We start from the raw sequence: 16,819 nt of genomic DNA on the forward strand, positions 1-16,819 counted from the left end.
GTACTTGTACTCTTTATCTCTGTGTCAAATAAATAAAAACCTTCAAAAAAAAAAAAAAAGCCTAAAAAGGCCTGGGCTGGAGCCAGGCTCAGTACATGTTAGCTTTCTTACACTACAGAAGAGAGCTCCACAGACAAGCCTTTTGAAGGACATTGATCAGAAGATTAAACAGAGCTGCAGGTAATACATCCTGAGTCCCCACTGTCCCTGGGATACCGATGGAGGACACCCAACAAGATCCATGTTTTCCAAAGACACCTTCCAACACCAAACCCTTCCTCTTATCCAAAATAAGGAGTGGGCTCAGTAGCATGTGGGCTCAGAGTGAAGCCCGGGGAAACACCAGGGTGCTACAAGGCATCCTTCCTGTGGCCTGCACTTGTGTGTGGCTCTACTGCTGGCTATGGCTACGGGAACCGGGGCCCATTAAGGGCAGGGTTCCCTGGGCAGAGATGGCATAAACCTGACAGCAGATGTTCCCGGTTAGAAAGGCACTGGTAAGACTACCAATGGCTCGGGCGCCTGGGTGGCTCAGTGGGTTAAGCCGCTGCCTTCGGCTCAGGTAATGATCTCAGGGTCCTGGGATCGAGTCCCGCATCGGGCTCTCTGCTCGACAGGGAGCCTGCTTCCCTCTCTCTCTCTCTCTCTCTCTCTCTCTGCCTGCCTCTCTGTCTACTTGTGATCTCTCTCTGTCAAATAAATAATAAATAAAATCTTTTAAAAAAATAAAAGACTACCAATGGCTCATGGACAAAGCAGCAGCAGGTCTGACCACTTACTTTAGCTTTATGGCTAAGGGGATGGTGTAGAAGAAGACGTTGATCTGGAACACACATACAAAGAAGAGGCTGAAGTGCTCAAACATCTCCGCAAAGAAGTACCAAAAAAGACCAATGTTTGGAGTGAGATCTGGAACAGAAAGTCTGGAATGAAGAAAACAAAGGGAGAGAAAAAAAGAGAGCCAAATTGTAAATGGTTTGCTTTGACCTGGTCTTCTAAAGATTTTGGTCACCACTGGGCAGCCAAGGATGACTCTGTCCCCACTGAGATCAGGATGTGAGGGGCTCTTTAGGCACCCTGGATATAGGTAATTAATAAAAACAAGAGGCAGAGAAACAGAAAATGATAACCCTTAACAAATATCAGCTGAACCAAACTCTGGTGTGCATCAAAGATCTGAAATGAGGCAGCATTCAGGCTAGAACTCAAAAGACCAGTCCTCCTTTTAGGGCCTAAAATACATATGTTTAAATTTAGGAGATATTCAGGACTGTAACAAAAGAGGAATGGGTTTTAAGCAAACAATCTCTATTTGGGGGCATTCCAGAGACTTCCCTACAGGAGCAAGCTCAAGACCCTGCTGCTCCCCATTTTTGCTCTGCAGCCGCATGGCAGGAGCCAGAAACCGAGGGCCTGACACCGCAGTGACTTCTGGGGCCTTGCAGAAGCGTCAGCAGGTTCCAGCTAGGATCCCAGATCTCATTTGAGAAATAAGGGTTTCACTGGAAAACTTTTTGTCTAGTTATATCAGATAAAGACTGGATGCCATTCTGGCTCTTCTAAAAATTTACATGATATGTTTTATTTTAAAAAACAGAGCTGAAACTGAGGTTAATTCACAATTTTAAAAGGGCAACAAATGGAGCACAGAGAAGGGAGAAATATGCCCTGGCTCACGGTCAGAGTTCACTGACCCCAAGGCCTCCACCCAAGGCAAGTCTTTGCCTCCTGCTCTGACTACATTTCCTTTTCTATAAAATGAAATAAAGAATACAGTCCAAAAAAAAAAAACAAAAAAAAACAAAAAAAACACCGTTTATGGGTCAGCAAAAAACCAGGGAAAGCTTTTTACCAGCAATACAAATTCCTATCTAAGGAATAGCATGGAGAGCTAACAGTCATGCTCAGCCAGGATTTAACACAAATTAGCAGTCCAGAATCCCAAAGCAGAGTCTGCCACTCCATATCCCTTCCGCACCCTGACAGGTTTAACTGTCTAACACCTCACTGGGCTGTGAGTTCCCTGAGGTCTGGGCAGCGACCATCCTCCTCAGCATACCATACAGAGAGCACTGGGAAATGACTGCAGAATTCATACTTCATTCTGATTTTCTCTACAAGTTTGGTATATGGGAGGTGGCTTTATTTTAAAACTGTTAAGAGACCCTCTTGCAGGAGAGGAATACATCCATCCATTCCTGTTGGGGACTGAACCAAAACCTTCCAGGCAGAGGCTGGTCGTTGCTTCAGATGTGGCTAGAGAGTGATCTTTAATCTTACTAGATTGAAGGTGGTTCTCGAAGTGTGTTCCAGCATTAACATCACCTGAAAACTAGTCAGAAATGTAAATTCTTGGTTCCTATCCCAAATTTACTTAATCAGAACCTCTAGAGTTTGGGCTCAGAAATCTGGAGTTAAGAAGCCCTGCAGGTGATTCCAGTGCACGCTGAAGTCCGAGGACCACTGTGTTGAGATGCTCCCTGTGGTTGCTCACCCTCTGACTCCAGCTGGAGCTGAGAAAAACAAATTAGCTTCTAGAGTTTTCTAATGAAGTCATTACTTACATGAAGCCGTAGACTGCAGGGATGAAATCCCAGGAGCTGAGAAGGAAGAAGGAGAGGCAAATGATTACCACTAGACTTCCCACGTACATCATGGCATATTCCCAAGAGAAGATCCAGAAGGCTTTGCTCTTCACTTTCACAGGTATGTACTGCCGCTAGGAGAGAAGGCAAAATGGTCTATTTAGGGATGTCAAGGGCAGAAGGAAAATATCAGCTTAAACTTCAAGATCCCTTCTGCAAAGCACAGGACACAGAAAAATTGTGAAAATCAAAGGACTGAAAAGGGGGGGTGCCTGGGTGGCTCAGTCATTAAGCATCTGCCTTCAGCTCAGGTCATGCTCCCGGGATTCTGGGGTCAAGCCCTGCATCGGGCTCCTTGTTCAGCGGGAAGCCTGCTTGTCCCTCTCCCTCTCTCCCTGCTTGTATTCCCTCTCTCACTGTCTCTCTCTCTGTTAAACAAATAAATAAAAAAATCTTAAAAAAAAAAAAAAGGACTGAAAAGGATTTACTTATGCTAGGTAAATACTAACCAAAAGAAAACTAGTCTAGTTATACTGTTACCAGATAAAACAAACTTTAATGTATAAAGAACTGCAAAAATAAAGATGTTCCATAGTGATGAAAGTTTCATCAGAAAGATGTAACAGCTCTAAACTTGTATGTACCTAATAACACATCTAAAAATATATAAAACAAACATGGACAGGTCTTCAAAGGAAAAATAGACATAACCATCATCAGTAGGTAACTGGTAGATCAGAAAAAATCAGTAACCAAGTAGGAAATAGGAATAGCACATTTTTAATAAATTTGTAACTTCCCTGAAAATGAGTCAGTAAAGAAAAAAAGAAAAAAAGTCTATATATCTACATAAAGAAAACGTGGCAAAATGGCAACTGGGTCATCTAAATAAAAGGAACTCATTATATTAGTTTTTAACTTTTCTAAAGCATGAAATAAAAGATTATGGAAAAACTAATTCAAGAAACAGAAAATTAGAATGGTCCTATAAACATTTAAGGAATTGAATTAGTAATGAAAAATTCTCCCATAAAGAAAAGAGCAGGCCCAGCCAGTTTTACAGGAAAGTTCTACCAACATTCAAGAAGCAGGTTATCCTAATCTTACATTAACTCTTTCACAGCAAATATCATAAGCTTTATACCAAAACCCTTTATCAACACAAATACAAAAATGCTAAATGAAATATTATCTAACACAATTCAGCAAAACATGATAAAGTTGGGTTATGACCAGGATTTATTCCAAAAACTCAGGGTTAATTCAACATAAGAAAAGCTATTAATATATGTAACACAGACTGGTTAAAAATAAGAAATCATATCACTGTCTAGATATATGCAACAACAACTTATGACAAAAATAACAAGCAATGAAAGAATTCAGTGAAGGAGCAGAGTACAAAATTAACATACAAATAACCTTTATCTGCACTAATAATAAACAATTAGAGGACACAATGATAAGGAAAACCACATTTACAATAACACCAAGGAAAAGAGAACTTAGAATTAAGCTTAACAGGAAATGTGTAAAACCGATTCGTGGAAAATTTTAAAACACTACTGAAAGACACTAAGGTAGACTTAAACAGATGGACAGATATTCCCTGTCCTTGTTTAGGATGACTTAATATTATAAAGAGGGCAGTTCTTCCAAATTTAGTTTATAAATTCAATGTAATAATGCAATACCAATAAAAATGTTGACAAGCTATTTATGGAATTATACAAGATTAAAGTTCATATAGAAATACAAACATGCAAGGAATGAAGTACTAATACACGTTATAACAGGGATGAACCTTGAAAACCTCATGCTAAGTGAAAGAAATCAGTAAAAAAGACCACATATTGTATGATTCCTTTTATATGAAATTTCCTATAAAGACAAAAAACAGAATATTGATTGCTTACGGCTAGAGGGGGAAGAGGCATTGGGGAAAAACAGAGTGACTGCTTAATGGGCATGAGGTTTCTTTTTGGGTGATAAAAATGTTCTAGAACTGATTGTGGTAATGGCTGCACAACTTTGTGACTATCCAGAAATCACTGAATTATATATTTAAAGTAGGTAAGTTGTATGCTATGTAAATTGTATCTTGATAAAAATAAAAGCTGTTAAAAGAAAAACACCATAGATAAGTAAAAAGACAAATGAGAAACTGGAAGAAAATATTTGCAGACAAAGGGTTATAATATATAAAGGATTCTTAAAAATTGAGGGAAAAGAGACTTAAATCCAACAGAAAAATGAGAAAAAAAATGAAGAGATAACCCACAAACATGATAAAATGTTCCAACTTACTCCTACTTAGAGAAATGCAAATTAAAACAACACTGAGATGCCATTTCTCATAATTAGATGGCAAAAATTTTGTAATGTGACAACACATTCTATTAGCAAGGCTGTGGAAAAACAGGCACTATCCCACATTATTGGTGGGAATAAAAAATTTGTACTACCCCTGTGGACGGAAATGTGAAAACACCTAAAAAAACCCTACATATATACTTACCTATGGATCAGTAATTCTACTAGAAATCTACCTTGAAGATACCTTTCTGACAATATGAAAATACATACACACAAGGTTACTCATTAAAGCATTAATTGTAAAAAAATAATAAAAATAAAGCATTAACTGTGATTGTAAAATAGTAGAAACAATCTAAATTCCCAAAGGGAAAAAGCTGAACAAACTAAGGTATGTCCATACAATGGAGTATTACGCTGCTGTAAAAAAGAATGAAGATCTCTATGTATCAATCTGCAGTGACTTTCAGGAAATAAGAGCAAAAAAAGCAAAGCACAAAAGGGTATGTTTTCTAGAGTCTCTATAGTATTCTAGCCTTCTTAAAAGAAGGAAATACACATATATACCTGATCATTTGTGCAAAAGAAACACAGGAAGGATAAACCAGAAACTAAAAACAGTTACTTAGGGTGAAAGAGAAAGAAGGAAAAAGAAAAGAACAAGATAGCAGGGATGAAGATAGGGTGATATTTCTCTGAATATGTTTTTTGTGTAGTTGATTCTTAGAACTATAGCAATTTCTTAGTCCTTTCACATACCCCATAATAAAAAATTAAAACTAACCAAGGTGTAGGGGAAATACAAAATCATACAAACAGTAATACAAGAGCTTAACTATATCACAAATTAGATAACTATGCTGAAGGACCACACAGGAGAAGAAAACAACTAACCTTAGTGAGTGACTTTGAGAAACAGTAACCTGACAGAACACTGTCATGCTAACGACAGAAAGGACCATACGTACATGTTATAATCAAGTCAGGAGATATATCTCTGATATGGGTATTTCTCACAGCAATTCTAGAACAACTTTGCATGTGTTCTAGAACTGAACATACTAGCAAATGAACTGCAAATAATGAAAGTTGGGCTTCTAAGCATTAGAGAAAGAAATTATACACAAGGAAAAGGAAGACACTAAAGTGAACCCTGTGGTGTTGGACAGAATCACAGGTATCAGTAGAAACAGATAGTGGTACAAAGAGACAGAGAGATAAAGAATTACAGACATGTTGGGGGGACAGTTAGTGTACATGCATGTATTTCATAGCTCTGTCTGCCAGAAGTATACCTATAACCTTGGGTTTCTAAGTAGCATCCACCAATAAAAGGAACCAGGAGTCCCTGAAGAAGTAGTTGATTCCAAGGCTGGGGCAGGGAAAATACAAGATGAGCCTAGGAGGTCTTGTGGTACCAGAAAGAAAGGAAGGAAAGGCTCAAAAAGATGAGGCTTGTCAAAAGAACACAACAGCTGATTTATTATTTTTTTTTAAGATTTTATTAATTTATTTGACAGAGATCACAAGTAGGCAGAGAGGCAGGCAGAGAGAGAGAGGAGGAGGAAGCAGGCTCCCCACCGAGCAGAGAGCCCAATGCAGAACTCGATCCCAGGACCCTGAGTTCACTACCTAAGCCGAAGGCAGAGGCTTAACCCACTGAGCTACCCAGGCACCCAACAAGAACTGATTTAAAGAAGCCCCTTTTTCTAAGTCAAAGCCAGAAAACTGTGAGCAATGGGCTAATATTAGTACTGGATTTTTTTTGGGGGGGTCAAAGTCACACAACATACATTTAAGTATTTGGAAGTATGCAGTTCAGTTGCTTTAACGGTTGCCATGAAATAAGTTTGAGGTGGATGAGGGTCAGCTCCCGCTCTACACTCTGGCTGCAAAGAAAGCAAGTTCTAGACCAGATTCTGGTATACTTAACATTTATTAAACAAATATTCATCAGCAAGTAGGCACAAAGCACTTCACACAAATCATTCTAGAAGGTCCATTAAGTCCCAGCTCTCTCCCCTTTTAGCTGTTTCAGTTACCTACTGTAAAAAAGCTTCATTTGGGGTGCCAGTCTGGCTCAGCTGGAAGAACATGTGACTCTTGATCTGGGGGTTGTGAACCCCACGTTGGGTGTACAGCCCCTTGTTGGGTGTAGAGATCACTAAAATTAATAATAATAAACTTAAAAAAAAAAAAAGCTTCACTCAAGGCAGAAATGACAGTATGATAACATCCCAGAGGCGAGGATCTGTTGTCCTTGGAGTCACACCAGGCAACCAGAAATCCTCCCAAGGTTAGAGGATGGATTAGGAATGAAGCCTCGGGTACCATGTCCAAGGGAAGAAGTTATAGGCCTTCCTAGATTCTTATACCCCTTTCGTGCAAGTACAATAAGCATCTCTAAAATAGTTTAATCAGAGGCGCCAAAATAAAATCTTAAAAAAAAAATAGTTCAATCAATTCCATTTCTTTTTTTAAAAAGATTTTATTTATTTCTTTGACATAGAGAGATCACAAGCAGGCAGAGGCAGGCAGAGAGAAAAGGGCAGGCTCCCTGCTGAGCAGAGAGCCCGATGCCGATGCGGGGCTCGATCCCAGGTCCCTGAGATCATGACCTGAGCTGGAGGAAGAGGCTTAACCCACTGAGCCACCCAGGCGCCCCTCAATTCCATTTCTTTTGAATACTTCAACTGCACCTACTTCTTTTTTTTAAGTTTATTTATATTTTGACAATTGACAATATACATATACAGAACATTTCCAGCATCCCAAGAAGTTCTATTGACAATGCTGCTCTAAAACAGCAAAGTTTCAAGAGAATATTGTATTTCTGGGGATGGAAAATGATTCCACAAAGGGGAGGCATCCACAGATAAAGTCAAAGAAGGCACTTAAGGTTCTGAGTTCCCTGTAGAGGGGATCATCTTCATCCTTTCTTCCTGAAAAATACTGCCATCTAGCATAGAGGGAAGGGAGGAAGAGAGGGAGGGAGGAAACCACAGCCCAGGGATGGAGGGAAAAAAAAACCCTCAAAAGTGAAGATGTTCAGGGCGCCTGGGTGACTCAGTCAGTTAAAGCCTCTGCCTTCGGCTCAGGTCATGATCTCAGGGTCCTGGGATCAAGCCCCACATCGAGCTCTCTGCTCAGCAGGGAGCCTGCTTCCCCCCCTCTCTCTGCCTGCCTCTCTGCCTACTTGTGATCTCTGTCTGTCAAATAAATAAATAAAATCTTTAAAAATAAATAAATAAATAAAAATAAAAGTGAAAATGTTCTTTTGGTTTGTTTTTCCCTTCTTCCCTGCTAAATGGTATTTAAGAAGAAGGGAGGTGGGAAGTGAAAAAGACAGCCATGAAGAGCTGATCAGGTAGACTGTTAAAAGCCACTCTCTGAGGAGAGTCCTAAGCACAGACCCAGAAGACAAGGTTTCACTTTTCACAAATCCATTAGCAGCCCCCAAATTTTGGTTTGCTGCCATGTTCTCAGGGCTTTATTGGACCTAAAGTGTTACTGTCGATGCTTGAGTGGCAAACGATTTTTTTTCCTGGCAAATCTGTGATGGACAAATTAAATTTATGTATAATTTTTACATTTCACATATTTTAGGCATTAAATTTTAGGTATAATTTTTGTTAAGACTTGGTCTATGGGTCAGGTTTGCTTTATGAAACAGAGAATATAATGTCATGTGGAATGTTTCCTGAATCTACTTATAAAACCTGGGTCTGATTAAAGATTAAGTAATCTTTCAGGACCACTCCCATTACACCAAGTGAGGCACGCCTGAAATGCTTAAAAAAGAAACTCAAGTGATCCTTCTTTTGATGGCTTGTTATTTATAAACCCTGGAGCCAAACTTAATCTAGAAGTCCACATTGCACATTTCCCAGTGAGCAGATAAGCATTCATTTTCCCCACCTCTTTTTCTCAATAGCAAATGCTGACTTAAAATGAAATGAGTAAGTTGAAGAGTTGGGAGAATGGTGCCTTAAACATTCGGATCAATTTTTTAAAATCGTTTCATTGTAAAATAAAATACAAAATACAGAAAACCACGTAAAACAAATACATAACCTAGTGAATGAGACAAACATCCATACCGTTACAACAAAGAACTATCCTGCCACTCTCCAACTCTCTCTCTGGTGCCCCATCCCAAACATAGTCTCTTCCTTCCTCCAAAGTCACGACTGATCCTGGCTTGTAGAGTACTCACTTCCTTGCATTTCTTAATGGTTTTCTATCAAAATGTGCATCCTTTGTCTATTTTTTATTTATTTATTTATTTATTTTTAAAGATTTTATTTATTTATTTGACAGACAGAGATCACAAGTAGGCAGAGAGGCAGGCAGAGAGAGAGAGAGAGAAGATGAAGCAGGCTCCCTGCGGAGCAGACAGCCTGATGTGGGGCTTGATCCCAGGACCCTGGGATCATGACCTGGGCCGAAGGCAGAGGCTTTAACCCACTGAGCCACCGAGGCGCCCCCCCTTGTCTATTTTTTAAAAATTTAATACAACTTTTTAAGTCTCTCTCTCTCTTTTTTAAATTTATTTGTCAGAAAGAGCACAAGCAGGCAGAGTGGCAGGCAGAGGCAGAGGGAGAAGCAGGCTCCCCGCTGAGCAAGGAGCCCAATGTGGGACTTGATCCCAGGACCCTGGGATCATGACCTGAGCCGAAAACAGCCACTTAACCGACAGAGCCACCCAGGTGTCCCAACTTTTAAGTCTCTTAATTTACAGGTCCTCCAACTCATTCCACTCATGCCCCTCTACAATTCATAGGTTGAAGAACCTGTATTTAACCTACATTTAACCTGTAGAACTTCCCACAGTCTGGTTTTTGCTAATTACATACTTTGTCTTCAGTATTTCTTGCAAATTGGCAGCTGGATCCTGAGGCATGATCAATTTCAGATTTTATCCCCTTGGCAAAACCCTGGTGGTGGTGAGTTCTTTTCTCGGGAGGCCTGATTTTTGTTTGTTTTTCATGTTAGTAGCTATTAACACTCAATGCCTAGATCCACTGGTGTTGGAAAATGATGCTATCCTATCAATCTGTCTTCATTTGCAAGCTCCGAAATATACAGTAGCTCACCTACTATATGGTTGCCTAATGGTATATGAAAGACAGGATAAATGCTGAATTTTTTCCTTTTCGTTTCAGTTTTCAGAAAGGTAATGAATTGGTTCTCTATCAATTCTCCTAATTTGACCAATTGCCAATTGACCTTTTTAATATCACTATGAATATCTGGATTTAAGTATAATTATGGATTTCAATCCACTGCACTTCTAATCCTAATGAAACTCAAACTGTCCATCTTTGATCAGCGGGAGCCTCTTCAAGCTGGATCCTGAGTTCTTTTGAGATGACCCCAGCAGCCTTTCACAGCTTCCTTATTATCTGGTCTTACAATGGTCTAGGATTATCCTGTACATTTCCTGCCCTAACACAGAATCAGCCATTTCTTTGAGAAACTCATTTCTTATAATGGGTAAAAATGATATTGTAAGGTCACAATCTGAACCCCAAGGATACCCATTGATACTGGGTTAGTCATTGTTTCTAAACCTTTTAGAGGACATAAACACACACACACACACACACACACACACATTCAAACTCCTAAGGGAGCCATGCAGGTAACAAACGAGTGAAGGGTAATAGAAATGAAGCATAGGGCCTATGCCTAACTGTGAAGAGGGCATACCTTTTCTAAAGGAGACAGATCTCCCAATTTTCTAAAAGAAGCCAGAAATATAAATTTTTTTTTAAAGATTTTTTATTTATTTATTTGACAGAGAGAGAGCACAAGCAGGCAGAGAGGCAGGCAGAGAGAGAGGAGGAAGCAGGCTCCCCGCTGAGCAGAGAGCCCGACGCGGGGCTCGATCCCAGGACCCTGAGATCATGACCTGAGCCGAAGGCAGCGGCTTAACCCACTGAGCCACCCAGGAGCCCCCAGAAATATAAATTTTTAACATGAATTTTAAAAATGCTGACAACTAATTTAAATAATTAAACAGCATGGTCAAATAAAACACCTCTGTGGGCCAGATGGGGTCCATAGTCTGTATCCTCTCAACCTGAAAAATATAACCTGTAGTTATGTCCCAGAAGTTTTATGGTTGCTAATGTATAAAGAAATTTAGGGAAGTAAGAGAGTTCTCAGACTGCTTAAGAAAAGCCTAACTATAACAAGAAAGGGGAGAAATGTGTAATTATCTCCCTCCCCCAACTCTCTAAGGCACTAGGAAGAAAAGCACTATCTAGGGGTGCCTGGGTGATGCAACTGGTTGAACATCCGACTCTTGGTTTCGGCTCAGGTTGTGATCTCATGGGTCGTGAGATTCAGCCTTGCATCGGGCTCTGTGCTCTACGCCTAGTCTGTTTCAGATTCTTTCTTCCTCTCCCCCTACCTCTCCTGTTCATGCTCTCTCTCAAATAAATAATAAATCTTAAAAAAAGAAAAAAGAAAAAAGAAAAGCATTTTCTATACAGAAACCATTTCTTTCTCAGATATGGTGAAAAAGGCAAAAAGTCAGTTAGCAGGAAAAAAAATTCAAAACTCTTAAGGAGGTTGAAACCTAACCAAAGTTTTTATACCTAAGTTCTTGGACTAACAGGAGGAGACCCAAGAGATGTATTTTATATGATAGGTATATTAGAGGCAACAAAGCTGGTGGAAAAGTTCATTGCAATTGCATGGTCATGCACGCACACTCATTGTCATCTGTTCTAAAGAGAAAGGAAGCTAACAGCATTGCCACCTTTGCCTTGGTCCCTCCTGGAAGCAGCAGAGACAATAGGATGTTGCTGGGGAGAGAGAGTAAGATGTAAAAATTCCAGATAAGGTCCCAAAGAAGGCTTGGGGAAGGACACAGTTATCAAGAAAGAGCTGGTTGGGGGGCACCCAGGTGGCTCAGCCAGTTGGGCGTCTGGTTCTTGATTCCAGCTCAGGTTGTGATCTCAGGATCATGGGATGGGGTCCTGCATTCGGCTCAGCTCACAGCGTGGAGTCTACTTGGGATTCTCTCTCTCCCTTTGCCCCTCTCTTCCCACCTCCTTACCTCCTCCTGCCTGTGCTCCAGTGCACACCCACACTCTGTCCCTCAGGTAAATAAACAAAACATTAAAAGAGAGAGGGAGAGAGAGAGGAAAAAGAAAGGAACCAAGAAAAAAAGAAAGAAGGAAGGAAAGAAAGAAAAGAAAAGAAAAAAAGGAAAGAAAGGAAAAGAAAGGACGGAAGAGAAAAGAAAAGAAGTCCTGGTTGGGTCTGGCTCCTTTGGTGCAAGTTAATATCATGTGACCTGCTGCTCCAGGCTCCAGAAAGTATAGAAATCACAGGACTTCTGACACAGTTCAGACAAAAGAAAGTCAGATTGGGTTAAAGCACAAACCATAAGAACACTCACGAGGTATTTCCTCCTGGTTTCTATTACTTTCTTTCAAACAAAGTAAGAACCTCAAGCCATTGAAGCGGGGGGGCCCAAGACTTAGGAATCCCAAGCAAAAGGAAGGAAGGAACGAGAAACTTCCCGACTGCACCATCAGCCTCCCACTGCCAGCCCCATAGCTTCAGCCTGGAGGTCCTATGCATTTGGCATATCCTTCACTGTAGCCTCTAGGTGATGTGCCCTAAAGTGACTCTCTATTTTATTCTGAATGCTATCAAATCATAACAGTTTAGCTTCTCTCCATTTTGAAACTGGGCCATAAGCCAAGGTCAGAAATAAAGTTGCGGGTAGGGGATGAGATGAGCTTAAACTACCATTCTCATAAGTGACCCACCAGGGATCCGGATGTAGCATCCCCTGCCTTTGACCCTGAAGCCTTCCTGGGTCTCTTCCTGGGAAGAGAAAAACAACTTTGCCTCTGGCACTGATCAGACATTAGCTTGTCTGAAACCTGCCTTCTGTACCCTCTAGAGATTTCCACCAGAAGAATGGAGGTAGGTTTATAGTATCAAAGGAAGAAGTACAAACTAGTTTTTATAGTTCCTTTGACTCTAGAAAATGAATTATTTTCTTTCCCTCCCTCATCACCCCACATACCCTCAGACTGATGACCATGTCCTTTCCATGAACTCTTACACTCTGTTTTACTACTTGACGTGTTAACCCTCTGCAGTAACTAGTATTATATTATCCCCATTCTGAGGCACAGAGAAGGGACTGAATAAGATGACTGACTCAATTCCATGACTCAGCTGTACTGACTATTGATGTCAGGAGGAAATATGAGTTTTAAACAAAAATGATTTTACAAAAGGCAATATTTAGAAATTGGCTTAACAAACCATTTTAAGGGGCACCTGGGTGGCTCAGTCGTTAAGTGTCTGCCTTCGGCTCAGGTCATGATCCCAGGGTCCTGGGATCGAGCCCTGCATCGGGCTCCCTGCTTGCTAGGAAGCCTGCTTCTCCCTCTCCTACTCCCCCTGCTTGTGTTCCCTCTTTCGCTGTCTCTCTGTGTCAAATAAATAAATAAAATCTTAAAAAAATTTTTTTTAAATTTTTAGTCAGTTCATGCATACAAATAAATATATTTTTAATAGTATTTATTTGATAAATAGTGGCACAAAAATTCTGGTTATATGCATTCCTCTTAGGGCTCAGACTTTGTAAAGAATGAACTGTAAATATGAATAAAGGAAATGCAAACAGCATATTGTTATGTGGAAAAATTCTTGGATTCAACAGAATCAAGAAAGAGAACAGAGCAAAACTTCACAGTGCAATGATACATCTAGTAGACTAGCAATCATAAGTCAAATTTGAAAAGCCAGTGCTGGCAACCTGAGAGGAAATGGTTCACTGCATTTCATTTCATTTTTTTTAAGATTTTATTTTTAAGTAATCTCTACACCCAACATGGGGCTTGAACTTACAACCCAGAGATCAAGAGTCACGCCCTACCTACTGTACCAGGCAGGTGCCCCTGATTCACTGCACTCTAGACGCTGATGGTAGCACTACAGATTGGCTCAGGCTTTCTGGCGAACATTCCAATCTTATGTAATAAGGACTATGAAACTTCTCACACTTTTGGGTCCAATGAGTCAGCTAGAGGATACACCTTAAGGAAATAACTTAAAGAAAACCAAATTACTATACTATTTATACCAGTGATAACCAGAGCACATCTCGAATTCCCAAAACAGGACAAAGAACAAGCTAATCATGTATCACTGTGTACATCAACACAAAAACATATTATATGTCACTTAAAATGACAAGTAGATAGCCTATTTCAATAAATGAAGGTATATACTCAGTTTTAGCAACCGTGTTTATAATTAAGAACAAAGGCTCTGCCCTGCTCTCTCTCTGCCTGCCTCTCTGCCTACTTGTGATCTCTGTCTCTGTCAAATAAATAAATAAAATCTTCAGGAAAAAAACGGGGGCTCCTGGGTGGCTCAGCGGGTTAAAGCCTCTGCCTTCGGCTCAGGTCATGATCCCAGGGTCCTGGTATAGGACTCCCTGCTCAGCAGGGAGCCTGCTTCCTCCTCTCTCTCTGCCTGCCTCTCTGCCTACTTGTGATTTCTCTCTGTCAAAAAAAAAAAAAAAGAATGAACTTGGGGGGCACCTGGGTGGCTCAGTGGGTTAAAGCCTCTGCCTTCGGCTTGGGTCATGATCCCAAGGTCGTGGGATCCAGCCCCGCATCTGGCTCTCTGCTCAGCGGGTAGCCTGCTTCCCCCTCTCTCTCCCCTCTCTCTCTGTCTGCCTCTCTGCCTACTTGTGATCTCTCTCTCTCTATCAAATAGATAAATAAAATCTTAAAAAAAAAAAAGTTTAAAAAAAAAAAAAAGAATGAACTTGGACCACGCAGGACCTGCAAGTGGTCACTTGCTCTTGAGGAGACGCGTGTGTTCTCAGTGGCATGGATAAGAGAGACCGATGGCAGGCTCTTGCATCGGGCTGTCCGAGTTCATATCTCAGCACTGTCACTTGCCAGCCATGTCACCTTAGGCAAGTGACTACATTGCCCAACACTTCAGTTGCAATTCATGCGTCTAATATGGCTAATATTAGATGAACGCAGGCCTAATAATATGACCTGCCCCGTAAAGTTCTTATGAGGCTGAAATGAAATGATGCCTGCAGAGTGCTCAGTACAGTACCAGACACAGTGGGTTCTCAGTAAACGTCAGCAACCTGTATTCTTCAATTACTATGTACTGATCACCCACCATGGTCTTATTAGCACTGCATGAGGGACACCCACTACATTTAATCCCTAGAAAAACCTTACAAGGTGAGTGTCGTTATACAGAAGTTTAAAACAAACAAACAAACAAACAAAAAGATCTCATGAGGGTTGCTGGGGGGTGGGGGGTGAGGGATGGAGTGGCTGGGTGATGGACATTGGGGAGGGCATGTGCTATGGTGAGCACCATGAATTGTGTAAGACTGATGATTCGTGGACATGTCTCCCTGGGGCAAATAATACATTTTATGTTAATTTAAAAAAATGAGCTCAGAGAGGGGTCTATAAATATTAGAGGAGAGAAGGAGAATGCAAGATGGTTGGTAGATCCCAACTACAAACATGTAAAATGAAATACGCTCAGACCTTGGCAATGATATGCATAATTGGAACTTAATGGTCACGAGGCCTGTTTTGTTTCAAGTTAGTCAAGTATCTTTGTTCATGTTTTCAAGTAGAAGCAAGTAAATGTGAGATAGGGACCCAGTCCCACTGCTTTAACTGAGCCATGCCCTTCCTTCCCGCAGGCAGTGACCAGGGGAGGTATTAAATGTCACTTGAGTGCTGACTTCTGACCAGCAAGTGCTTACCTGGAGGAGATAGAGGAGTCCTGGAACAAACAAGGTGAGTGGGTATAGAGACTGGTATGTTGCTAATGCAAGAAAAATAGCACTGAGGAAGGCACTACCTGTAAAAAGAAATAGATATAGGCAATAATTCAGCCTTAGCAATCAGGATTAGACTTGGCAAGTCCCCCAAACGAGAAACTTTCCGTAACTGGTCAAATAAGTTCTTGTCATGTGTCTCCTTGTGTACAAGACACTATGCAAACTCACACATTGAGAGCTTCTCTGTTTGATTTCCCATGAAAGGAATCTGAGGAAGTCAAAACTATTCACCTTTAGCAACCTAAGACACCTCAATTATGTTTCCTTTAAATTTTCAGACCAAGAAAGATTTCATAAAACTTTGGCCTAGGAGCACCTGGGTGGCTCAGTGGGTTAAAGCCTCTGCCTTCGGCTCAGGTCATGATCCCAGGGTCCTGGGATCAAGCCCCGCATTGGGGGGGTCTCTGCTCAGCGGGGAGCCTACTCCCCCCACCGCACCCCACCTGCCTCTCTGCCTACTTGTGATCTCTGTCTGTCAAATAAGTAAATAAAATCTTTTTAAAAAAAAGAAAAAACAAAAAAACTTTGGCCTAAAGATGAATAAAGGGATCAAGTCTATTAACAGCTATGTCCTGTCTAACTTACCAATGAAGACCATAATTACTGTTTAAGAGATTCAGAGCTAAGAAACCCATCCCTATTTTATAATACCCTTTCCTTATGTAATAGCTTCAGAGCATGTGTTTATTATTAAAGTATATTAATTTTTATTAATAATGTTCCCATTTCCTATATAAAATAGACCACTGTGGAATTATTAAACATGATGTTATAACAAATTTGCAATGACATGGAAAGATATTTATAACATCCTAGTAACTGAAATTTACAAAAAAAGATATATACTATGACCTCTTTATAAAAAATGCGTTAAGTAAATACTTTAAAAAAATTTTTTTTATTTTTTTATAAACATACAATGTATTATTAGCTCCAGGGGTACAGATCTGTGAATCGCCAGGTTTACACACTTCACAGCACTCACCACATCGCGTACTCTCCCCAATGTCCATAGTAAATACTTTTTTAAAAAGACTAAAAGACT

At 40.5% G+C, this 16,819-nt stretch overlaps 1 protein-coding gene across 1 annotated transcript in view; it reads right to left on the reverse strand.

Moving 5' to 3' along the window:
- The window catches only part of PIGU (phosphatidylinositol glycan anchor biosynthesis class U), an 89,580-nt gene that overhangs the window by 23,819 nt on the left and 48,942 nt on the right, over positions 1-16,819 (reverse strand). The window contains exons 7-9 of the mRNA XM_047745975.1: positions 15,697-15,794; positions 2,565-2,719; positions 780-923 (exon numbers count right to left, since the gene is read on the reverse strand). Of these exons, the coding sequence (XP_047601931.1) occupies positions 780-923; positions 2,565-2,719; positions 15,697-15,794 (397 nt within the window). The remainder of the gene's footprint in view (positions 1-779; positions 924-2,564; positions 2,720-15,696; positions 15,795-16,819) is intronic.

This window comes from Lutra lutra, chromosome 9 (genome assembly GCF_902655055.1).
Source record: "Lutra lutra chromosome 9, mLutLut1.2, whole genome shotgun sequence".
NCBI lineage: Eukaryota > Metazoa > Chordata > Mammalia > Carnivora > Mustelidae > Lutra > Lutra lutra.